Here is a 26,633-nt window from a genome sequence, read left to right as displayed (position 1 = left end):
AAAATTAATGGTTTCCTTCAGAGAGCTGCCTCATGATGCCAGAGACCACAGCGAGATTGTTTGTAAATATTTGATTAGAAAAAGCAAGTAAAACTGGCATGAAAACATGCAAGAATTAATGCTGTGCCACTATCCAACAGCGGTATTTATAGTACAGAGGTGATGCCAGCCAACGCTAACACATGGTACTACACCAAATGCCTTCATGAGAGACTCTGCCCACACACAGCCAGCAGTCCCACAGATCCAGTCTGTAAACAGCCAATTGACAGGAGCTGACAGAGCTTCCAGGGGATACATTGGGCGTCCTGTTCTGCTCCGTCTCTGCACAACATGCGAGAGGGAGGGTGCAGGAGCATCCTCAGAGCCTTTGTGCACGCCCCAAGTCCTCTCCTTGATTGGCAAAACAGGGGATGAGGCTCAGGGTGGGAATGAGCCCTGTTGGCACTCAGTGGCCTTCAAAAATCTCCCAACCAGGAGCAAAATATCCAACTGGTCATTAATCCAACATGTTTTTCTGTGAATATTTTCATGCAACCGAACTCTGTCCTGGGGAGGTGTTGCCCTGCAGGAATCTCCGTCCAGAGAGAGGGATATAGGTAGGACACAGTCTGTGATGAGCTGCAAGACCCTCTGCACACACATCTGCACAAGGAATAAAATGTCCCTGCTGCCACAAGGCAGCCACAGGAAAGGAGATTCTCCTCCAGGAGGCATGTGTCCTCACTCACCCACCTGGCCGAAGTGGGAAATCCCACATCTGATTTCCAGTTCAACCTCTATTCTTTTACCTCTGAATTTCAGATTTGGAGATGTAACAAACCCTCTTGCAAAGGGAGTCAGGTGCACGCTTATAGGTTTTTTCTCCAGCAAGTGAGCCTGACAATGACAGGCTGCTTAAGAAGAGATAGTGTCCCCATCCTCTTGAGCTTTAATACACTGGTCTTTAAAGTGTCATACATCTGTCAGAAGTCATTAGGCAGAATTAAGCCTGTTCTGATACAGAGAAATTGTTTCTAGAGGCCCATTCCAGCCTGATTTTATGTTACTCTTTAAGTTCATTCTTTGACTTTTGTATGAAACCAACGCTGCAAAAGCAAAAAAAATTAACATAAAAGTGATATACTAACTTACAGCTCCTTCCAATAAACAAGAAAAAACCTTATGTTGCAATGCAGAAGGCAGACATCATCAAATACTGTCCCAATGAAAACAGTGGGCTGATTCTGATCTTGTTTATGTGAACAGAAATTAGATATAATTCCATGTCCAGACACACTGGTAAACCTAGGCATGAAATCAGAATACAACCTAGCGGTATTTTAGACATTTTAGATATTGCCTGTTTGCCCTCTCTTAGCCAATGCAGAAAATACCAGTAAGGTGTGGTAATCATCCCAACTAACAGAAAGCTTTTACTGCCTAGTTATCTCAGTCATTACATGTGGTTTTCAGGATTCCTGCTCTGCAGCTGTTTGCCCAAACTGACAATTTCTTTTTCTACTTCAGCTGAGAGTCACATTCCCTCCTTCTTCTTAACTAATTCTTCAGTTATATAAATATATGTGTTAAGTAAAAAAAAAATGTGCTTTATTAGTAGTGTAAATGGTACCCAGTGAGGCTTAGAAAAAAACCCGACAATTAAAGAAATAAGAGAATTCAAATTGGGAAAACAATAGCTTGGTAAAATGTGAATCAGTTGGTGGTCAACATAGAATATGGCCCCAACTGACTGTCACTTGCAAAATAATTGAGATTTCCTTTTGGTGGCACCTACCTTGAGAGTCCAGTTCAAGTCATTTATATGCTGTAGCACAGCTAAAGAAACAGCATTACAGTCTTAGTATTCAGGCTGAGACCACATACTGTCAGCTGTAATACCATATGCAAGAAATGATAAGAATTTGTTTCAAAGAAGAAAGGAAACTGCAATTTTCAGAGCATGCTGTGAAGTCTGGAAGGATTAGAGGCTGTCAGAGACACTGCAGTACAAGAGGGAAGAAGCTAAGCTCAGATGCTTTTAAAGTATGGGAGATCCCAGTGGGGCTTGGAGTTTGGTTGGAAATCTTGATAATATTTTTGCAAATCTGAAAATGTAGTTCAAACTTTCTTTTGCAAAACTTAATTCATTCTTCTCAGTGGGAATCCGAATTTGAAAAATACTGTTAAAAAAAATCATAAATAGTTCAGCCACAACAGCAATCTAATCATTACAGATAAACTCAGATGCTTTAAATAAAGACAATGAACAGCAAGATGCATCAAACTAGCAAAGCTGTAACACAGCCATGACTCACCAATTATTTCCTATTGTATTCCAAGGATCAGAGTGGAGCTGTGACCTGGTCTCACAAGACATGTGAAATGGCAAAAGTTGCAAGCCGTCAGATCTCCACAGCCATGAACCCATTGGGATCACACATAGATCACAGAAGTCCATTTACTTGGGAACTACCGCCTCTACCACCATGAGGGGACAGTGCTTAGAGGGCTGTGCAAGTCATCCTATAGACAGGAGCCACAACAGGGCTGGCAATTTCTGCGAGGTTATCAGGAGTGCTGCAATAGCAGGAGGGGTTTTTTTCCAAGCCTCAGCTTCATTCTGCTTTGTTTCAGAACAAAACATAGCTAGCCCTCATGGTAATAATGGAAAATTTTAAAACACCAAACATATTCCACCCCAAAAGCACAGGAGGCGAATAAAAAGAAGTCAAGTCTTGTCATTTGTAATAAGCTCATGATTTTGAGAGCCTGCCATGTAATCTCTGAATGATCAGACTTGGCAATACGATAACACCCTCAGGGAAAAATTTCATAAATACCAGAGAAATTTTCTCTGTTTCTTGAAACATGAACTCCCAATGCTTATTAGTATTACCTTTTCTGCTTCTAGTTCTTCCTATTTTGTCAGTTTCACATGTCAACCGGCTTTCTGGTGAAGACATCATAAGTCCTCATGTTGCATCCAAAACAATTTAAAATACATTATTTTTATCATAGACAAGACATATATATTACATCATCCCATCTCCATAAATTCTGTTCCACAGGCTGCTTTACTAATCTGTCTTATTTTGCTTTAAGGACATCAAAAGAAACAACTATTAGTTAATATATTTGTCATGTTACTACATACAAATAGAAAGATATTGTGCCTATAGTGGTTTGTAACAAAATTTATTTACATACATGGCCTTGCCTTTAAGGGTGACCATGGCATGCAGTGTACCACGTGGCAGATCAAGTCAGAGAAAGAAGTTACACACAGGAAATTCTCATGCTTTATGCTCTGTGTTTTTGTTGATAGCTTCCTGCACTATAATGTGACTCCAGGGTTTAACTGACATGCATACTGCTCATGCTGATTCATACAGTAGTGCTGTATAACTTACATTCTCTGCATAGATTCTCCTACAGTGCTGAGCATTTTGGTGTGGGAGTAACAAAGTTCAGAAATAAGGCAATAGAAGTGGAAGCTGGGTTGACGATTAGCCCATCTGGCTAGTGTGGCATTGACAGTTACACCACTGCTAGTAATATCTATACAGAAGGTCTAATCACAAACTCTGCAGACTTCACATATAGTCATTTATCTTTTCCCCATTTGAGTTAGAAGAGACAGATAATTTCACTTCAGTGCACAGACACAAAAGTTTTGCCACAATATAAAGTAATCTAACCCAAACAAACTGATCGGAGCAGCATGTTTGAGGGCACTTAAGCATTACAGCTGAAAGACATCAAAATATATTTCAAGCTGGTATATCCAATACATCTCAGTCGCACAGCAACATGCTCATCAAGAATTCCTGCAGCACCTTCCACATTACAGTATAGAAACAATGTTTTCTATAACAACCCCCTTACACACATAATCCCCCTCTTTTTCTCCCAGGAAGCTGGTTGCCAAATTACAGACTCCACACAGGGATTCACCATTAAAGTGCCTCCTTAGCTTGAAAAACCCTGAATGTAACTGAAAAATGCAGATCACCTGATCATATCTAACCTTGCAACAGTTAACTTTTAAAAAAATCACAACACAATTCTGTACAAATGATTGGTATGATCATCGAGTTTTTCAACAGTAACACTTCACTATAGAGATTGCATTCCTATAATCCTGAAAGATTAACAATGGCTCTATCTTCTTACCAAGGATTTTAAAACTTTTGAGCTTTAATAGTACTGAGCTGATTAACCACAGTAAACTACACATTAGCCAATAAATAAAATTTATGGAGTCAGTGGCATTCCTTATCTGTGTGGCTGATTTCACAACCACATTTGCATCTGAGAAACAGAGGAAATTGAAAGACCTCTCAGGTCACTGGATCCAGAGCTTTTTCCTGGCAGGCAACCAGAGCAAATCCATAGCATACCAAACTCTCCCATAAACTAATATATGTGCCTGCACTAGCCTTAAACAGCTCTTATGGCTCCTTGGCATTTATCAGTGCTGATATACTTATGGAGCACTATGGGGGCTAAACAAATCAAATTCAATCACAAAATCACAGAATGGTTGGGGTTGGAAGGGACCTCTGGAGATCATCCAGTCCAACCCACCTGCTAAAGCAGGTTCACCAGAGCAGATCACACATGAATGTGTCCAGGTGGGTTTGAATGTCTCCAGAGAACGAGACTCCAAAACCTCTCAGGGCAGCCTGTTCCAGGGCTCTGGCACCCTCAAAGTAAAGAAGTTTCTGCTCATATTCAGATGGAACCTCCTGTGTTTAAGTCTGTGCCCATTGCCCCTCACCCTGTTGTTCGGCACCACTGAAAACAGTCTGGTCCCATCCTCTTGACACCCACCCTTAAGATATTTATAAACATTGACGAGATCCCCTCTCAGCTTCTCTTCTCCAGGCTGAACAGACCCATCTCTCTCAGTCTTTCCTCATAAGAAAGATGCTCCAGACCCTTAATCATCTTTGTAGCCTACTGCTGGACTCCCTCCAGTAGTTCTTGTCCTTCTTAAACTGGTGAGCCCAGAACTGGACACAGAACTCCAGATGTGGCTTCACCAGGGCAGAATAGACAGGGAGGACAACCTCCCTCAATCTGCTGGTCACACTTTTCTTAATGCACCCCAGGTACCATTGGCTTTCTTAGCCACAAGGGCACATTGCTGGCTCATGGTCAACCTGCTGTCCACCAGAACTCCCAAATCCTTCTCCGCAGTGCTGCTTTCCAGCAGGTCCACCCCTAACCTGTACTGGTGCCTGGGGTTATTCCTCCCCAGCTGCAGGACCCTACAATTGCCCTGTTGAACTTCATCAAGCTCTTCTCTGCCCAGTCCTCCAGCCTGTCCAGGTCTCACTGGATGGCAGCACAGCCTCGTGGTGTGTCAGCCTTTCCAGTTTGGTATCATTAGCAAACTTGCTGAGAGTGCACTCAGTCTCTTCATCCAGGACTAGACCTAATACTGACCCCTGAGGAACCCCACTAACCACAGGTCTCCAACCAGACTTTGCAATTCATTTAGTCTTCCCTCGCATGGAGGCTCTGAAATTCCTCTGAATAAAGTGCCATATAAATCTGGTTTATTGTCAGGTAAAATAATTTTACAAAAGTCCGATCCTTTGTGAATCTGCTCATATTAGTGAACCTCATCCTTGAAGTCCTAATGCAAAATCAAGACCAGATCTTCCATCATGCTCCTGTTGTCTATCAGATAGAACTCAAAGCACTCAGATTAGGAAATTTGCTTTGAGGCCCATATCAAGATTTTAGCAATGAAAAATAAAGCAAGTAGAATAAAACCAAGTTATTTAAAGTACAAGTTAATAGGCAAAAATAATTACATTTCTGGTATAAGTAAATACATTATGGATAAGGAATGTTGGCTGGTGTTTTATCCAAATTTTACTTTGCTATTTATCTACATAAACACTGGGTTACCAGGGGAACAGAATATGTGCTGGGGTTGTTTGCCGGGATCACTGGCTGCCCCCTAAGAGATGGGGACCTGATACCCAAGCATGATAACACAGTAGAGGGGCTTCAGCAGCCAGGGCTTGCCCCACTGCTCTTAAGAAATAATGCTGTTGGGGGTGATCAGGGCCACCAGAGCCTTTTACTACACCCAAGGCCCTGACAATACTTTCGCTACTTACACTAGAGTGTGAGAAGTAGACTTGATTCCAAGAGTTTTGCTAAGGAAAAGTGAAGCTATGATGATAGCGTAAACTTAGTTTTTGGAGGGAACGGGAAATACAAAACTAAACAGTGTTCGTCTTATAGAACATGGACATAAGAACATCTGTATTCCAGAAAATGAGTGTTTAAAATACAGCATAAAATGATCAGAGGGCTGGAACAGCTCTGCTGTGAGGACAGGCTGAGAGAGTTGGGGTTGTTCAGCCTGGAGAAGAGAAGGCTCCAGGGAGACCTTACTGCGGCCTTTCAGTGCTTAAAAGAGGCCTGTAAGAAAGATTGGAATAGACTTTTTAGCAGGGCCTGTTGCAATAGGACAAGGGGTGATGGTTTTAAACTGAAGGAGGGGAGATTCAGGCTGGACATGAGGAAGAAATTTTTTGCAATGAGGCTGGTGACACACTGGCCCAGGTTGCCCAGAGAGGTGGTCGATGCCCCATCCCTGGAGACATCCCAGGCCAGGCTGGATGGGGCTCTGAGCAACCTGATCTGGGTGATGTCCCTGCTCATGGCAGGGGGGTTGGAGGAGATGAGCTTTGAAGGTCCCTTCCAACCCAAACTACCCTATGATTCCATGATGCTTTTAAGAGAGAGCACGTAGAACTGTTTCACCTGTCTTCAAAATCGGTTGATAATTTTATCTCGGTGAGTCAAGGGGTCTCTCAGTATAGACAGGTGAAAAGTCTTTTAGCAGATTTTCATTATGAGACCATCACCTTCACATCAATGACAAAGAGACATAACCCATCTCTGTCTGGCTTCGGTTGTGCAAATGCTAAAAATAGAATTGCCACAGTAACTTAAATGTAGCTGTTTCTAGGGACAAAGCTAAGAAAGGGAAGGCATCAGACTGGCTTTATCAAACAGGTAAGACTCTATGGCACACAAGTGTTTAGTCTCCTGTGAATAAAAATGCACTAACCAAACTAACTGGGCTAGACAGAGAGGTAAGTGGCTGGAAGTTAATGGCCTGCAATGCACCGGAGACACAACTGGATGGCTGAGCAGCTCCTTTGATCCCCAGGTTCTGTAAAATCTGTTAATTCATAGTTTTCCCCAAACACATCAACAGAGCTCTTTACTTTTTCATGCTTAACAAAATACTCGAGCAGAAGATGATGTTACGAGTTGACTCAAAATTAAATGAATTAAAAGGTTAAGGCTATGAAAAATTAGGCAAATTACAGAATTTAAATTACAAATCAGTTATTAAGTCACCAACCGAAAGTAATCTTTCATATGATTCGCTTAATGTATTATACTTATTATATTTACTAACAGAGTTGACAATATAACAGGTACTGTCAATTTCACATTCCCAGAGCCTGTATGTGTGGTAAGAGATATTTGGTATTTGGAAAACAGATTTTAAAGTATTGTAATTTTCAATGTAATTACGTTTAATTGAGCACAATTCATTATCTCAATAAACCAGATATATGACTGCTTAAATTTCTAACACTGGTACCACTAGGGAGGTTTTTCAAGGACTGTCAGACCATGGAGATGTTTTGCAAACAGATGTTTGCACACAGATGTTTTGCAAACAAACTTTAAGCATCCCACAAGAGACGGTGCTGTCGGCAGCCTCTAAAAAGGTTGGAAGAGTGATTAAATAGACTCCTGAAGAATGTGAGCTATAAAGAACATAACATTTTTCTACATTAAATCTTGTTTAAAATGAAAAAAATCATGGCTGCAACAGAGCAAAACTTAGAGACAAATATCACATCTTTAAAATTTCCACATTTTAAAATTTTTGGAGGTTAGGAATTTACCACATGCCAAAATTAGTTGCTCTCAACTACCCATCTGCTATTAAAAAGCCACATTTTGTCAGGCCTGAATTCATGCACCTCCAGCTTTTCTTTGATCTTGTTATATCATTTGTCTGGCAGATTAAAGATCTCTTTGTTACATGATCTGCTTTCCCAATACAAGGAGTTAACAGACCACAAACCAACTACCTAATAAGCTTTTCTTTGACAAGCTGAGCAAACAAAATTCCTTGAATTTGTTTCCCAGGTCGGTCATCCTGTTCTTAGATCACTCTTTCATTCTTTTTTGAACCCTTCCCAGTTTACCAGCCTTCTCCTTGGCATGGCACCAGTGGTGAGTATGCCTTTCCAGGGTGGTCATTCCAGCACTAAATAAAAAAAGCTCTTTTAACCTCTCATTTCCTCTGCAAACCCCCATCTCTACAGACACAAAGATCTCTGATGATGCAGTAAAGCATTGGAGTTTCATCACAAGCTTTTTTTTTTTTTTTTTTAAATCATTGCTCCTCAAGATAGGGCCCCCCACTGTATGGCTGCATGGCTTGAATTTCTCTGAACATACATTTGGACACTGTAAGGCAGAGTGATGCCTTGTTCTTTCCTCAAAGGGATTGAAATCACTCTTTGGTCTGATTTTTCCACTTCTTACCAGCTCCTAGATATTTGTCTCATCAAAACATTTTATCCGCAATGATTTTCTGTTTATTTGTTCTTCATAGATGGAAACATAGATTAGCATTAGACCTAGTTAGTAATGACTTTTGATATGCTTGCCTCAGAGGCATCTGACCACTACATTTTATTTCCTGCCTGTTTTTTCCCCAGCTGCCTCTTTTAATTAATAGAATGGAGAAATGGAAAACTCCTTATAGCTATTAAAAAGTCACATAGCACAAACAGCACTCAAAAGTTAATACAGAGCAGGCCCATCTCCTCCAGAGTCTTTCTTTTTGATAGCGGGTTTATTCAGTGTCCACACAAATGTTCTTCAACAATTCACAAATAAGACTTACATATTATCTTTTCATTTTTTCTCTGTGCTTATTCTGTTGATGCTTGTTTTCTGTATGTAATATTCCTTACAGTAGCAACTTTGCCTATTACTTAGTGGGGCTTCAGTCTGCCTGATTTAACAAACACAATAAATTAAAATCACCAGCAACTAAGCAAACATTATGTTTTGATTCTGTGATTGTATCTTTTTTTCCTCAACATAAATTCACTACTGATAGTTAGATATCATTAACTATTATATCAACTAACATTAATAACTGGCATAACCAGCATTTGCAAAAGGTGACAGTCTTTCAGCTTACAGTACAAATAACCAAAATGTCAATAAACACTACATTCACACCTAAAAGGAAACATTCAGCCACCACGTTGGCACAACACAGTTCTCAAAACTGTTACCAAAAAGTCAGAATGAACCCTCTGGATCTTTTACCATTGAAGAAGTATTTAATTTTATCAACTTCACATCAGTGCTGGGCACATGCCTCTGAACAGGCACAGAGACACTTTCCAAAGCTGGGATCTTTATAGCATTTTAGTATTTTATACAAATGTAGGCCAAATAGCAAATTGAATCAAAACTGTAATACGAACTTCTCTTTGAGGTGCGTGGGCCACATGAATTTCTACCAGCCTTCTGTGGTATTGCTCTGCTCCCAGAATTCTTCTATGCCTGTTCTGGGAACATAATTTAAATATATAAATATCTCCAAAGCCACTTGGAAGAGACTTTCTGTGAGCTTTTTCAGAGATCTCAATTTGTTAGGCAGTATTCAATGCACTTATTGCTTTTACTTAAAGCTCTCCAGTCATTTGTCAGAAAATACCAAATTTAATAGCAACTTGTTACGTAAATCCAGTCCAGACTAATTTCCACATGCTGCATCACAACCTTGACATCTACCACTGCAGAGAAGAAAATTACCCACAAAAAACCATCTTGTACAGTTTCTAACACTGACTCTCCTTAAACACACATAACATACTGTTAAATCAGAGTTTTCTTGCTTTTAGGGTTCTCCTTCTCAAACACACACTTCTGTCCTTGCCATGAGGACTGCCTACCATCTAAAGGACTTTGCTCTCAACTGTGCCAGGAATTACACTGCATGCAATCTTCACTGAGAGGACTAAGGTTGGTCCTCAAACCCGTTTTAAATAAATTACTGTCTTGCATGGAGATGGACTTATAACTTTTTGAAATCTTTTTCAGTTCTATTTTCTATGACTTTCTAATGTATTTCTGAGTTTCAGAGAGCTAGGCTCCATAGCCTCTAATTTCCATAATTTGACTGAGATCTCATAGAAAACTTGAAGGATTTATCTACATTTCAAGATCAGATAAAGCATTATAGTTTCTAACAAGCAGTTAATATGAATTAATGATCATAGACCTTATCTGTATGCAGTAAGGTTCTTTCAGCATGAGAACCCCAGTCCTGCTGAATTATCTTCCCTATTACTTAAATCCCCAGACCTATGGAGAGGGTAAATATCTTGCCAAAGTTGCCATCCCTCTTGTCAGGATGACCAATGAAATAACTGTGCTAACAAGAATATAACTGTGTATTTGTTTGGCATTCAGTTAAGTACATCATAATATTTGATTTAAAAACTTATATGACATGGAATTAGCAGAGCACATACCAGCTGGATTAAAAACCAGCTCGCTGCCAGATCCTAAAGTAGAGCTGTAAACAGAAAGAGAAATTAACAGAGATGGTTTCTAGGGCAGATTCCCAGGCATCAGGTCTTAGTCCAGCACTGGTTAATACTTTTCATTTGATCTACATAATGATAGAAAATGTCTGCTGAGGGAGCCTGAAGATGACATTACAGTGGGTACTATGCATAAAAGAGAAACTAGGTGAGTATGCCTGGTTATGGCATTTGCACTCAAGAAGAAAGTGGCTACATTGGAGAAAGGTTAGGCAAAGTCCACTGAAATAACATAGCAGATGCAAAACATATCTAGAGTACAGCCTGATGAGTTCAGCCTAAAGAAGAGAAAAATGAGATGTGACTTCTTCAATGCATATGGGCACTTACACCACTTTCGGAGAAGGGACTTCCTGGAAAGACTTTTTAAGCTTGCTGCCAAGAGAATAATGAGTTCCAATGGCTGAAAATGTAAGACAAATTCAACCTTGAAATTAGATACCATTTACCAGGGGGCAGAACAATTCAAAGTTAGAACAGTATAGCAAGGGAGATGAAAGACTCACCATCAGATGGAGTTTGGCAACAAAACTGAGCATCATTCTAAAACATAAGCTTTGACCCAACTTTTAAGAAAAATCCTCCAGCCAGTACATGAAGGCAGGATGGGATGCAGCCCTGTTGTCCATTACTTTCTTTCTTGACTCCAAGAAGAATACTGCCCTTTCCACACTCAGAACATCTACAGGCTTGCCTTAGAAGAGTTATGATCACAGCTTGTGCTTCAATGCTTTGATTGCTCTTCTGTCAGGATCAGGAATAAATGTTATCCTGATACATAACCCAGCTCCTAGATTTGCACCTTCTGCAAGTTTACCTTAATCAACAGACTGTCCATAGCTGAAGAGAAGGTACTTGGGAGTGCAGGCCACAATTCTGTAGTGATACAGAAAGTGCCTTCTCATGTGCGGCACAAGCATCTTTCTTGCATGCTCAGGATCCTACACCTAGTGTCAGACAGCATCTATCCCAACTCAGACTGCCGAGACTTTTATGTTTCAATGTCTCTTTACAGCATCATGAGGTAAGAACGACCCTCTGAAAGTGTCAGAGCACAGGGTGCCTAATAATTTTTTTTTCCCTTGGAGGAAGCTGGATATGGGGTACCTTGGTGTCTCCTATCAGAAGAGGGCTTGCAGGCCCTGATCCTGATAGGGAACTTCGACCTCCTGGACAACTGCTGGAAAAGCAGCACAGCGAACTGCAAGCAGTCCAGGAAACTACTGGAGTGTGTTGAAGTAACCTCCTTGTACAGGTGATGGAGAGCCCAACCAGAGGAGAGGAACTGCCAGACTTCTTATTACCTAGTGCCAAAGAACTTATTGGAGGGGTCAGCAGCAGATGGTCTAGTCACGCCATCCAGTTCACAGAATCCAAAAGGGAGAACGAAGTACTGACCACCACAGGAGAAGATCAGATTTGAGACCATATAAGGAACCTGAATGCACACAAGCCCATGGGACCTGATGAGATGCATCCGAGGGTCCTGAGGGAACTGGCGGATGAAGTTGCTAAGCCATTATTTATCATATTTGAAAAGTTGTGGCAGACTGGTAAAGTTCCCAGTGACTAGAAAAGGAAAAACATAAGCCAAATTTTTAAAAAGGGATAAAACGAAGACCTGGGGAACTACAGGCTGGTGAGTCTCACCTCTGTGCCCAGCAAGATCATGGAGCAAATCCTCCTGGAAACTACATGCTAAGGCACATGGACAACAAGGAGGTGATCAGTGACAGCCAGCATGGCTTCACTAAGGGCAAATTGTGCCTGACAAATCTGGTGGCCTTGCATGATGGGGCTACAGCATTGGTGGATAAGGGAAGAGCAACTGATGTCATCTACCTGGACTGTGCAAAGAATTTGACACTGCCCTGCACAACATCCTTGTCAATAAAACAGAGAGACATGTAACTGAAGAATGGACAACTTGGTGGATAAGGAATTGCCTGGAGGGTCACACTCCATGTTGTGGTCAACTACTCGATACCCAGGTGAAGACCAGTGATGAGTGGTGCTCCTCAAGGGTCCTTATTGGGACCAATATCTTTGTCAGGGACATGGACAGTGGGATTCAGTGCATCCTCAGCAAGTCTGTAGATGACACCAAGCTGAGCGTTGTGCTTGATAATCTAAAGGGAAGGGATGCCATCGAGAGGGACTTCAATAGGCTGGAGAGGCAGGTTCATGCGAACCTCATGAAGTTCCACGAGACCAAGTGAAAGATCCTGGCACCTGGGTTGGGGGAATCCCAAACATGGGTACAGGCTGGGTGATGAATGGATTGAGAGCAGCCCTGATGAGGACTTGTGGGTATTGACAGACAGAAAACTGAATATGAGATGGCAACATGCAGTTGCAGCCCACAAGGCAAATTGTATCTTGGGCTGCGTCAAAAGGAATTTGGCGAGCAGGTTGAGGGAGGTGATTCTGACCCTCTACTCCACTCTGCTGAGATCCTATCTGTAGTACTGCGTCCAGTTCTGGGGTTTCAAGAGGGGAGGGTTCAGACTGGATATTAGGAAATGTTTCTTCATAGAAAGGGTTGTCAGGTACTGGAACAGACTGCCCAGGGAAGTGGTAGAGTCACCATCCCTGGAGGTGTTTAAAAGACATCTAGATGAGGCTCTTAGGGACATGGTTTAGTGCTAGAGTTGGGTTATGGTTGGACTTGATGTTCTTAAGGGTCTCTTCCAATCAAAATGATTCTATGATTCTATAAGAAGGACAGGGAACTGCTCAAGCAGATCCAGAGGAGGCCACAAAGATGAACAAGGGACTGGAGCACCTCCCATATAAGGACACGCTGAGACAGTTGGAGTTGTTGAGCATGGAGAAAAGAATGCTCCAGGGGGACCTTATAGCGGCCTTCCAGTTACTGAAGGAGGCCTACACAGAAGATAGGGAGAGACTCTTTATCAGATATTGTAGTGGTAGGATGACGGGTAATGATTCTAAACTGAAAGAGGGTAGATTTAGATTAGATATCAGGAAGAAATTATTTACTGTGAGGGTGGGGAGGCACTGAACAGGCTGTCCAAAGAATCTGTGGGTGTCCCCTTCCTGGGAGTGTTCAAGGCCAGGCTGGATGGGGCTCTGAGCAACCTGGTCTAGGGGAAGGTGTCCCTGCCCATAGCAGGGGGGTTAGAACTAGATGGTCCTTGAAGTTCATTCTAACACAAATAATTATATGATTCTACATTTCCTCTGAAATTCATATTTGGCAGAGAAATATTTTGCTATAGAACAAAGTACTTGACCTAGCAGAAGCCTTTGCGGCTTGGAACAGGCTGTGTATGTTCCTAAGTGCTGTGTAATACAGATCTGATCTTAATTTTCATTAAATCTTTGGAGTAGTGGATTGGGAATTCTCTACTAATTTTTTTTCCCACTATTTGCTTTCTAGACAGAGGGGACCCAGGCTTCTTGCATAAAAAGTGGGAGAGGAAAATGGCACACCTCCAACCATACTCTGAGTCCCTGCAGGATGACTTTTCACCACTATAAGTGAGCTACTTTTGTTACCAGTCATTTTCTTTAGTCTAACCTCTGTTTTAAATGCCTTATTCTGCAAATACTCATCAACAATTGCCATTTGTAGCAATGAATCCTTCTTTCAGTTGTTTGTGCAGGATCAGATCCTGGCCAAGAAGCTGTTTGCAAGGTAAGAGAAGAACATTCCTTGACCATGACAATCTTATTTGACATTCATCTTGCCATCTTGCCTTCACTAGCCTTCCTGAAGGGAATGTTTCTCAGTATTACTGAGGAGCTAGCTCCTTGAGGAGCTGTACTCATGCTTTAGTGCTAAGTGCTCATGGAGCACTGAGGATTAACAGATTCAGTTGACTTCAAGAGTGGTGGAATTGCTGAGGGATGAGACCCTCAGCAGAGAAAAGCAATGCCTACAAAGCACAGAGGTGAGTAGGAAGCTGCAGCACCTCACTGTTAAAGCCACTTGACTCATTTTCTCTTCGCCCTGTTCTCTCTGAAGCACCCATAGCACGTCTCATTCAGGAATACCCTTATTGCAGTAACCATCCACCAGCCTCAATTAGTGGAGGGCAGTAAATAAAAGACTGTTCATGTTCATTACAGAGGGCATTTGAGAAATGGGAAAATACAAGACTGTCCAGTAAATATACTCAGTCTTCGTGTGTTTATCCCTTGCTACATTGCAGGAGAGTCCAACAAGAGCTGTCCTGTGGTCTCAATGTTCAACCATGACTCCTCAGCACCAGGGAGCCTCGGGACATCTTTTAAATACCAGCTCATCTCTGTGAAAGCTCTGGCCCAGATTTTACACCAATTTAGTTCAGTCACAGAGTCATAACAACTGTTACTTTGGATGCAGACACACCAGTTGAAGGACCATGTACTAGCATTGCCCATGCTGATTTTAAACAAGAAAGCTAGAGCAGTATAGACATCTTTGCATGGTCTACTTCTGCCTACATGGTTTCCCATTTCAAACTGAGCACTGTGAAGAACTGAGTAGATACCTCAGTCAGATATGTCAGATCTCCAGTGCTTTGGGTGTGAGTCCTTTCTCCTCACACATCCTTGTGACTGGCAAGTTACATCCACTGAGTGCAAAGAAACAGCAGGACAAAACACATTGGCCATACAGATACTGCTTTTCCCTACTCAACTCATGTGCTGACAGATAGGCCTGCACATTAAAAGCCATCTCTGAAGGCTGTCAGAGGCAAACTTGCTTGTGGAACATGAACTGAGGTGACTGCTAAGACCTGGGCTTGTATTCATAGTGCTCCCATCAGCAAGGCAGAACACAAGCCCAGCACCCATCATGGCCTCTCTGAACCCTGCACTGCAGGCTGTCAGCCTAGACAGAAACCTAGCAATCTCATTTATGCAAAAACAAAACCAGAAAGATAGCTCCTTCTGATGGGAATAAAAATTAATTCCAGCCAAGGAGCACAGATCTTGAATTGCAAATTACCATGACAATATTTCCTTGTTCAGAAGAGACTGCCTCATGCCAAAGAAACGCCATTAGCATCACAAACCCCATCCAAATAAATCAGTGGTGAAAACTCCCAAAATGTGATACAAAAGTAAGGGAGAGGCTAGGGCCCTTTTTGTAAAGAACTCACCATGCTGCACTGAAATGCACTCACAGTAAACAAGGGACCTTTTGTTTTAAAGAGTATACTTTGGGCAGTGGGACAAATGTATTACTTGTATCTTGGCGGTGCTCCCAAATGCATGCTGCACAAAAGACTGGTGGTGTTACTATGGCCACCGCAGACCCAAAGATCTGTGTTCTGCTCCTGGCTCTATCCCAGCCCTTGTGTGACTCCAGGATTAGTTCCTTTGGCCCGGATTCATCTCTCCTCACTTTAGACATCTAAGAGACAGGCATCTAGGCTGAGTGCTGTGCCTAGGCTCACTCTAGAGTCCATGGGAAGAGACCACCCTTTCCACAAGGCTACTTGGCTCCTCTCTTGGCCACTACAAAATGAGATAAGAATTTTTCTGGATCTCTTGTCCACTTAGATGTCAAGCCACTGCCTTAGGGTCTGCCTTCCTCCGCATCTGTGTATTGCCCTTGGCAAAATGGACCCTGGCAGAACTAATACAAAGAACAAATACTTCTGCACAAGCCAGAAAGCACATATCAGAGTCTCACTTAGTGTAAGAAGTTAGAACAACTGTCTGAACAGGCTAAGTAGGGAGGTTACCACCCTTGATCTCGCATCTCTCCTGCGGCACTGAGGTGGCAGGGTAGTGGGAAGGCACTGCCCAGTTCCTACACTCTCTGAGCACAAGGGATGTGAGCACAACAAGAATTTGCTGTGCTGTACAAGGCAAGGAATATCCTGAGCACTTCTCATCATGCTTTCTTTTGCAAAGGCTGATCCTAATCTGCTCTTTAGAATAGCTGCTGCCTGCTGAATTAAAGAGATTGTCAGGCCAATTTAGGCTTCTTGGCAAACTAAAAGGAACATTTCCAGGGCTCAGATGGAGTGAACTTCAAGAGAAAAATGTCATTTTAAGAGCGAAATGAAATGTTTCAATCTTGCAAGCAGAATGTAATCCTTAGTAGTATAAATGAAGACAATCCATCTGGTTTCATTGTCAGAGCACAGAGAAACACATAAGAATAACTATTTGGGATCACAACAAAGGTCCCTGTAGTGAAGAATCTTATCCGAAAAAGTACTGAGTTGCAACTGCTTAAATACTCTAAGAACCTCCGCAAAGATAGGTCTATCCCATTGTATGCACTAAGAGATTCCAGCAACTCACAATTATGAACTTGCTGAATCAGATGGTTTGTCCCTGCAACAGGAAACTGGTTGTCCATGAACTTACCTAGTGTCTTTTGAATTCACATGTATCTCTGTCCTCCAGATCACAAAGGAAGGAAGAAAAGTTCCACAATTTCTTTATGTATCATATTGTACTGTTTTAATTTGTCTTAGTCCTGCTACTCAATAATTTCATGAGGTCTCCCTCATGCTTTGTTACGTGCAATAATGAGCATTTGACCGCTTTTCACTTTTCCCATGCCACTCACGATTCTACAGATCATACCAAGTCCCTCTACCTTGTCTGTTGTAAGAGCCCTAGTCTGTTTATTCTCTCCAATCAAAAGTCATTATACATATTTCTGTTCATCCTTGCTGCCCTTTTCTGGAACTTTTCCAGTCCCTCCACAGCCTAAGACATTCCTCTTCAGAGTTCACAGACAGAACTGCATCCAGTAACCAAGACATCAGTTTATCACAAATATTGTTTTGTTTTCTCTTTAGTTTTCTATTGTTGTTCTTACTGCTGCTTTATATGTAGTTTTCTATTTTGTTTCCACTGTATCCAGAAGTATTGTTTTCTTTTTCTTTAATAGTAATCGTCATCAATTTTTATTTTGCCTTTTTGACTGTTGCTGAGCACTACGAAGTGTTTGACAAGAAACACATACTTGAATGACTTTAAGATCACTTCCCTGAATAACAGTTATTTCCTTGGAGCCCACTGCTGAGCATTTTATCCCCTACACATGACTTTTTCTCAACAATTAATCTGATTAGTCATTTTATCACAGCTTAGGGCCTTCAGCATCCATTAAAAAAAAAAAAGGGTTCCCTTAAAATACATACCAAGTGACTTGCCTTGTAGTTCAGAATATTCAACATCAGATTCTATCTTTTCAGCACAAAGAACACTACCAAAATATCCATCTGTAATTTGCAAGCACATACAGATTAACTGAAAGGGCTGGTGGGCAAAGATGTAGCTACTGGCAAGGTCCTCTCTTTGGCTTCTCCACTCTCCGTCCTCCACAAAGAATTCCTAGGGTTCAGGTGTTTAGGGCAAAAAGTTTAGTGCCTAATCATGCTATCTGCAATTCTCAACCACTGGTTACCTGTGGCACCATGACTGATCTTTATTTCAAGCCCAATGGAGAATTTAGTGCCCTACAGAGGAGTCAGCTTTTACTAAATAAATAAAATACTAATACTCAGAGAAGAAGGACACCTCTCCTGCTATAGACAGTGGGGAGACTGACTGAGTCAAAACACCTAGTCCTTCTCACAAACCTAATGACTGTAGTCTGACTGTTCTGTAGTTTGCCCTCTTCTTGCAGGAAGGAGAAGGCTCTGCTGCCTTTGCAATACTGACATTTTCTCAGCCCCTCTCTGCTTTGTGTCAGAGTTAATGGTAAGATCTGGGGGGACATCTTCACAAGGAGCAGATGCCCTGGAGATGGGCAGGTGGGGTACTGCTGTGATCTTCACAAGCTCTGAGTAAAAGCCAGTGGAGACTTAAAATAGTTTGGGAATTCAGTCGTTCATCTGTATTCCCTTGTTAATTAACAACAACCATCTGATGTAAAGCTGAGACTCGAAGGTCACTATCACTACATGAAAATGTCAGCAATGTGACTTTAGAGCAGCTGCTAACAGTGGAGAGGAGTAGAGTCGTGGTAAGTCCTAGAAGCACATTCTGGGGACCTGAAAAATTTATTGAGTAGTCTGCTGAGAAAATAACATTGAGGAGCCAACACTACCTGGGCGAGAAAGACCCCCGTAAAACTTGTCTCACAACTGATCTCCTCCCTTTGGGAATTTCCCTAGGAAGCAGCGGTCCCTGGGGAGAACTACTCGAATGCTGTACCCTGTGACAGCCAGTACTTCGGGTAGAGCTAGAAAGTAGAAGTGTGAGAAATAATGGAAGAGAGAATGTTTATTCATGGTTGCATTACTATCCATCTACACAGGAGTAAAGGGGGAGATGTGAAGACAGGAATTCAGAATACAGCAGTGAGTGTGTCTGTAAGCAACAAGAGATACCGAGCAGGAGGAAATGCAAGGTTGTTGATACAGATTCCCACGTTATTAAAAAAAAATATACATATTTGTAAACTGAGCAGGTAGATGGAATGCACACAGCAAAACAACAACAAAAAAGTGAGAAAATATCAACTTGTTAGTTTGCCATTTCTTGAACACGACAGCAGTAATACTGGATAAAGATTAATATGGACTAACGCAGCAACCCTTGAACCTTATGTTCATTGTTACTCAAAATTATCCCATGTCCAATCCCAGACGCTACAGCAGGGAAAGTGTCTTTTTACAATATGCCAGCCTGATGTGTCCTAACAGAGAGCTTATCCTCTGAGACACCCCTGGAAGGTGTCTCCTAACAAGAAAGCAATGAGTTTACACTTAGAGAAGTCTCTCATCATTAGCTTCTGGCAAAATATAAAACACGTGGTCTTTCAGCAATTAGAAGGGCAGGAATGAAGAAATCAGAGCCCACCAGGTAAGATAAGAAGGATTAAGTGTTGCTTTAGAGGCAAGTCCTTCACAGAAGGGAGAGTCGCACTGTCATAAGCCAAAAGCTCTGATGCCTATGCATTTCTGGATGTTTATGTCATGGAATATAAAAGCCTAATCCTTATCTTGAGTTAAATCTCAATTTACTGCTTTGAAATTAAGTGAGTCCTTGCTATGAGATGCAATCCATGCCCCAGAGTACTATATTATTTTACCTTAGTGCACCTGTTTAATGTTAAATCTCTCCATGATTCTTTTGCCTTTGGTACTTACAAGAGCCATACCCCGCTGCAAATAGGTCCTTGTACTTTGGATTCCTGTAATGAGAAAATATATATAATAATGCATTTATTATTAACCATATAGTTCCACAGAAATGCACAGTGTTTCACACATTAACATCAGAGTCCATTCTCACAGGACTGCATACAGTCTGAGGGCCTGACCCTTTGAACATATGCACTAGTAAAGTTTGTGCATGAACAATTCTTCCAGACACAAGATGCATAAAAAATAGAACATCAGAAGAACCCAGCAGTAGATGAAAAGTATAAAAAGGGCACAGACAGCCATGATGTCAATCTCCAGTACTTCTTAACCATTTCATAATAACAGAAAGTTTGCTTTTAAAAAGGAGGTCTTTGAGGAAAAGAAAAAGGCAGAAATGTGTCGCTTTCCATCTTTCAGGGGAAAGAAAACAGGAGCTTCTAAACCACAACAGAATAATACTCAATAAACCTACTTTCCCTACCTTTTATTAAATAATGGGAGATGCTTTAAGAGACACCTACCAGTTCATGAATTCATGATCATTCCCACAGATCAGGAAAGGAAATTTCCTTCTGACCCAGTTGGTTGGTATATTTGTTGAGGCATCCTGACCATGAGCAATTAGCCACCTAGTATGTTTTCTAAAATCCCTTTATTTGAAAAACATCTACCTTCTTTACAACTTCTGCCGTGTGTGGACTGACCCTGTAGGGCTTGCATGAGACAAAGGTCAGTACTATTGCTGTCCCTGAGCTCACACAGCACAATCAGTGGATAACAATTCTGTGAAATGAATGTATGTGAAATTTTTCTAATGAGTATTTTCTCTCACTTGCTATTCTGAATTGATAAAATAAAACCACTTATTTTTTCATTTCTCCTTTTTCACTTGAGAATATAACTAGGCATCCTAATGCTCTTGCTCTAACCACTGAATGCACCGTCACTGCTAACAATGTGAAAAGAAAAATTAAATTAGAAAAGCTTATTACATAAGGCAACTTGGGGTCATTCTTCCAATTTCAGGGCCATCTTTCTGTTATCAATTCCAGAAGATAAGAATAACAGCAGCACAAACTACCTATACCAGATGCTTTTTCTCCCAATTTTGCATCTGATTTTACTGTTATTTTGTAATTTTCGCACAACTGCATTCTTGATACTCTATTAAAATATCATTACTGCAGTGGCTTGAAAGGACAGAGCAATCCTGCTCTGTCTCTCCATAGATCCTCCTTGGCAAGACACAGATGTGTTCATATTGCCCCACAAATGAGAGGAGGAGACACAGGGGAGCACAGGGCAGGAGCTGACTGTGCATGTCCCATGCTCAGTGCATGAACTAAGCCAGTTTGGGAAGGATCAAGCATGTTAAAAAGTAGAAGGACTCATTCAGTTTGGTGATGAGTGTTTTTTTTCATGGCAATAACATCGCAGAAAAAGAGAGTTGACTTCAAAGTATGAGTGATCATTTTGGACTGAGCAGGAATAAATATGTGAACATGGACTGCAGGGGAAATACCTACAAAACTGAACTGTGTAAGACCCCAGTATACAAGTAGCACTGCTGCCTGGGCAGCAATTGAATATGTACCGTGCATAAAGGTCTTGTCTGGTATCAGTGCCTCTGCATCTTATAGTCTATGGTGATATTTGTCTGGGACATGCAATGTTTGCATTTCGCTTTCTGGTACTTTAACACTTCTATGTTGATACTTGTCAAAAACATAGTCGCTATCCCTTCCCCTCCTCCGGGCTTTTCAGAATTGATTCCTACAGCATATTGTCCAAAGATATGACATGTCTAACGCAGCTTTCCCAATAAACGACTCTTCCTCGCTCTGCTAACTGCACTTACTTTACCCTAGTGCTGCACAGAGCCTGCTGTGCCTTCACCTTTTGCTGAATGGCACAAGCTTGGCACATTCAGCCTTACACAAGGTGCTTTGCATCCAGAAGCACCACGCATGTCTAGGTGCTGCCAAAGCATCTAAAAGCATCAAAACAGTGTTCCCAGAGAAACCAGCTCTGCCTTGCAAGTAAGGTGCCGTGACATTCAATTCCACTCTCTTGCGAGGAGTAAGTTCACAATAACGAGCCTTACCAGGAGATGGCAGTAACTGCAAGTCTATTGGTTTTTTCGTACTGGAACTTCCAGAGTGGGAGGAGGGTTCCTTTCTGGTCTCTGTATTCATCCGAGGCATCCTCAAAATATTTAAAATCTAAAACAAAAAAAAATCAAGGACAAGGTCCTGGTGAATAAATCTAAAATAAATCAGCACAGTTCAGTACCAGAGAAGCTTTAAAAAACACTGTTATCCTCACAGCCTCTGCACAACTCAATTGTTAGTATAAAAACTGTCTCAGTCCTTAAGCCTCAACTCCAAACTAGCAGCTAGGTGCAGTAAATGCACTTTACCAAGCACCAAGTCCTCACACAAAAAAAGCTGATGATCTAAAAGCAGACAAAGAATGAACAAGAAAGAGCAAGCCCCGAGTGAGAAATGACCTCAGGCCACTCCCAGAGCTAGATGCAGACTTTCAGGAGGGAGCTGAGCAGAGACAGCAAAACGCTTGCAAAATAACATTGAGACTGAGTATGTCAGCACGGCTGGGACCTGTACGCCAGCAAAATGTTGCTCGGCACTGGCTGCTGTCACCAGCACCTGCATCCAGGAGGGAAGTACCCACCGAGGGACATAAATGCTGTAGGGAGGGCAAGGCTGACCAAACTGCTGTCCACAGCCCACGCAGGACAGGGCTGATGTGACATGCCCTTTGCATGCTCACAGTCCACTGTACTGTTTGCCTGTGTGAGTTAGCAGGTTCCTAGCCCTGGTCATGTCAGCTCTGTTTCTCTAACATTTGAGGTTCTAGCATGCCGTAACGTAACAAACCACTTGTTCACGTAAAGGCACTAGCTGTGACCTAATCTTCCACTGGTTACCTCTGCCTTGACATCTTTTGCTGAAATCCCTGTTTGCTTCCTTTACCACAAGCCAGCTTCCCCAAAGGAGCTGTTGCAATCCTTGCTACAGCTGTGGCCACTCATCTCCAGGAGTTCTGGCTTGAGTCAGAAGCATCTCCCAGCAGGGTCATACCTTGTGCAATGTCATCAAATGTATTCTGATTCACCATCCGCTCCACTATTTTAGCAGCCTTTGAGATCTTGTCCATTTCATCACTCTGTCGACAAGAAAAAGAAAAAAAAAAGGAAAAGAAAATGTATTTCTTGTCTACCTACAAGTCCTTCAGACTGTGTGTCACTGAAAAACTTGAGTCCTTTGATCTTGAATACAGAAAAATCTGAAGCTTCTAACACCAGCACCTAACGATAAGGGAACTTGAGTTAAGGCAATGACTTTATAAGTTTACCAAGATGCCATTCACAGCTGAGTTGCAATAATTTCAGTGCTTTTTCCAGATTCAGCATTGGAAGGTGCTTTTCTCTGAATACAGTTAGTCTTGTCTTCCTCAACTCATTTAAGCCACCTCATGATGGGACGTGCTAAAAGCACACACGTGATCCTGCCCCCATCTCACTTGATAATAGTTCATCAGTTTCAGTAATGATATCATACATGCTTGATCAAGCACGAGCATCCTCTCATCCCTGTCTGGTGAGCTTTAAGGCCTCACCTGTTATGTAAAGATCACAGGATTTAGAAATCCTTCAGTTAATCACTGAGTAATTCCAAACGGATGCATTCACAGATCCATAAGCTCATACAATATACAGCCAACGTGCAAAGGGCAGTTTGCTGTCCAGCTCTTGTGGAAATCATTTTGATACTGTGGAAAAATCCATCGTCCTGCCCAGGGAACACCACAAGTGGACAAGCCTGCATACGTGAAGGTATGCTGACATACCTACAGGTATGCAAGTATTGGAAACCTTTTAGGGAGTGGCATCTTGCAAGGCCAGCAGTAACTGTATCAGTAATATCATGTAAGGCTAAGATTGCCTAGTAAATTATGCCAGAAATGGCAAACTTAGATATGGATATAGCAAAAACATGACCAATGGGGAAAAGTAATTAGGGGCAGGCTGTTGATATAGAAAGAGACAAGAGTGGAGAAAGGGAAAAATCCAAGTGGATGGAGGAAGCAGCAACATGGACAAATGGAGAAAAGAGAGCACAACAGGGGCTGTTTGATTGCCAGCAGGTGGCTGGTTGGTATGCTTGTCTGACAGAGCCTTGTGCCTGATCACCACAGTCTTATAACCATCTTCTTACTAAACTCTATTCCTAACTATTCTTTGTGTGAGTGTGCTCTCTATCCTCTGTATGGGTGGTCACCAGCAAAATCCAAATTGGATTAATCACCAAGGAGGACAAGAAGTATGGGTGTCAGCAACTGGAAAGACAGAGCTTAGAAGTCCCCAGGCTGTGCTAGGCCATGAAGATGATGCCAGCACAGCTCTGTGCAATGATGTGACAATGTCACGATGTATGCAAAGTGCTCCAAGAGCACGCTGCTCCATGGACCTGAATCCTCATCTACTACTGCTGCCTCAAAGCCCCACCAGTGTTTCAAAGCCTTTCATCTTCTAACCCCTGCTAGGAACTGGTGGCTGCCAGCACAGCATGATTTCTCCCACAGTGATGACACTGAAAAGAAACTTGTCATCCTTGACACAGCTCAGAGAGTGCCCTGAACATGAAAAGAAAAAGTTAAATGACTTGCCAAAACTACACCGTGCAGTCACAGTCAGAACCAAGAACTGGACTTCACATCATGTGCATCCCAGCCTTCTGCTCCTTTCTTGGGCTTTGCACAGATTCAAGGGAAACTGAGAGTCTTGCTTCAAAGAGCATGAAACCCAAAGGACTAAAAAAGACAGGACAAAGGAGAAAACCAAAGCAATTCTATAATCTGCAACACTTTTTATAAACCCATAGTTTGCCTCCACTTTCAGTAATGTGTTCAGTCAGCTTCTCCCATCTCAGAAAGGGTAAAATAGAATTCAGAACCAAGTTCCGAGAAGGGCAACAAGGATGGTCCAAGTCCGGAATAGCTCCTGTACTGGGAAAAACTGGGTAGGCTGGGAATTGCCAATCTGGAGAATAGATGGCTTGGGACAATATGAGAGAGGTCTATGAAATCCTAAATGGCCCAGGGAAGATGGACAGGGACTGACTGTTCACTGTCTCTTCTCATACAAAAAGTAGGGGCGTCAAGTGAAGCTAGTGGCAGTCAAGTTCAAAATTAGCAAAAGGACGTGACTCTTACAGAAGGATGACACATCTGTGCACTTTCTTGCCAAAAGGTATTGCAGATGCAAGAATTTTACATGGTTTCAAGGAAGACTGAACAAGTACTTACATGTATGTGCGAAAGCACAGCAAGCTTAGGAAATAGGTGAAAATAGTTGAAGGCTGAAAGAATACTTGGGACTGGAATATACTCTTGCTGTGTTCTTACCCTTCCTTGCACATTCACTTGTGGTTAGAGCCTTGATGCTAATCAGTGTGGCCACTGTCATGTTTTTCAGGCTTTCCCTGTCTCTGTGGGAGGACTTCGTGAGACCAGCACAGAGAATCTATGGTCATGTTTAGAATTCAAGAATGCAAAAGAAAATATGTTTTTAAACTTTAACATTGTATGATATTCCCTAGACATTGTGAATGCATAAGTACTAAGAGAAATTAAAGAGGGAGAGAAAGAGGATCCTTGAAACACCTCAGGTAGAAAACAGTACTCTCAATTGCTGGGATTTCTCTCTTTTGGCTTTAAGTTGCCATTATTGCTTCTGCCACAATAAGACCTGTCTTTCTCTAAAATACTTCTTAAAAAAAGTCACAACAATTCACCTTTGCTAACCCTTGTTCAGCAATATTGGGATCATGACTATAAAAACATCACTGGTGCCACCAGCGTACTGCTCTGAATAAGCTTAATCAACAGAGGTTAAGTGTTGAAAGGGTTACAATTTGATTTAGAAAAAAGAGAAAAGCAATGAATGCTTTTCTCTCCAGCATTGTATAAGTCAGAGTTATAAGGTAAAAAGAACAGATGTCCTGGAGTCCTGCTGGTTCATCAGGTGTGTGAGCTAAGCTGTCTTCCATTTACCTAGTATGAAGGCAAAAATCTCTCTTCCATTTTAACATGCACTTCCTTCTGGAAGGAGCTAGGGAAGAATGGCAGCACTGTAACCTACAGACAGGAGGAGGATCATGGTTCTTGTTCTCTTACACACCCAAGGAAACTTGTACTGCAAGCATTCTGAATTTCCAACCTCAGATGTCATTCTGGACTGCAGCTCAGAAGACAAAGATTACTCTCCGTGTTCTCCAAGATGAATGCTAGATCCTGACTCACCTATTTTTTTTGGCAGTGGAAAGCAAGCTTTCTTAAAAAAACCAAAACAAAACAAAAAACTGTAAATACAGAAACAATGTATTGTTCAATGGATTTTTATTTTTCCTGCAATGCAGGAAACCTCCAGATGAATTGAAAAATACTCAAGTCAGCTTTCCTGTTAGGCAGCTATGCTGTTAAAAACGTAACCATGAATAACTACATTTTTGGCATTAAACGGGATCAGTGTAAGCTATTTTCTCATTGGATCCTGTCCTATTTCAGATTTGATTATTCTGTATGTTACTGAAATCTTCAGTGGAAGTCATACGCCTAATTTATCACTTTTTTAAAAGATCTGTTTGAAACTCTTTTTTTTTTTTGCAGTAGGCCAGCTCTGGGCTAGCTAGCCAAATGTAATGAGAACTCATCCACTCACAAATTTGTTTAGTTTATTTCTGTGCATAAATTATTTCTAGAACAGCAATAATGTTAATTGAATCATATGTAAGATGGATAATGAGCTAGTATTTTGAAAATAAATGTCTTGGTCTTGCTCTACTGTTCATTAACACTTCATATTTGC

The 26,633-nt window shown here is 41.7% G+C and overlaps 1 protein-coding gene across 1 annotated transcript in view; it reads right to left on the bottom strand.

Annotated features, from left to right (window-relative positions):
* The window catches only part of DNAI1 (dynein axonemal intermediate chain 1), a 138,982-nt gene that overhangs the window by 94,459 nt on the left and 17,890 nt on the right, over positions 1-26,633 (bottom strand). The window contains exons 9-11 of the mRNA XM_065657914.1: positions 22,846-22,930; positions 21,849-21,966; positions 19,748-19,791 (exon numbers count right to left, since the gene is read on the bottom strand). Of these exons, the coding sequence (XP_065513986.1) occupies positions 19,748-19,791; positions 21,849-21,966; positions 22,846-22,930 (247 nt within the window). The remainder of the gene's footprint in view (positions 1-19,747; positions 19,792-21,848; positions 21,967-22,845; positions 22,931-26,633) is intronic.

Source organism: Caloenas nicobarica, chromosome Z (genome assembly GCF_036013445.1).
Source record: "Caloenas nicobarica isolate bCalNic1 chromosome Z, bCalNic1.hap1, whole genome shotgun sequence".
Lineage (NCBI taxonomy): Eukaryota > Metazoa > Chordata > Aves > Columbiformes > Columbidae > Caloenas > Caloenas nicobarica.
This window is presented reverse-complemented; position numbering and strand designations above follow the sequence as displayed.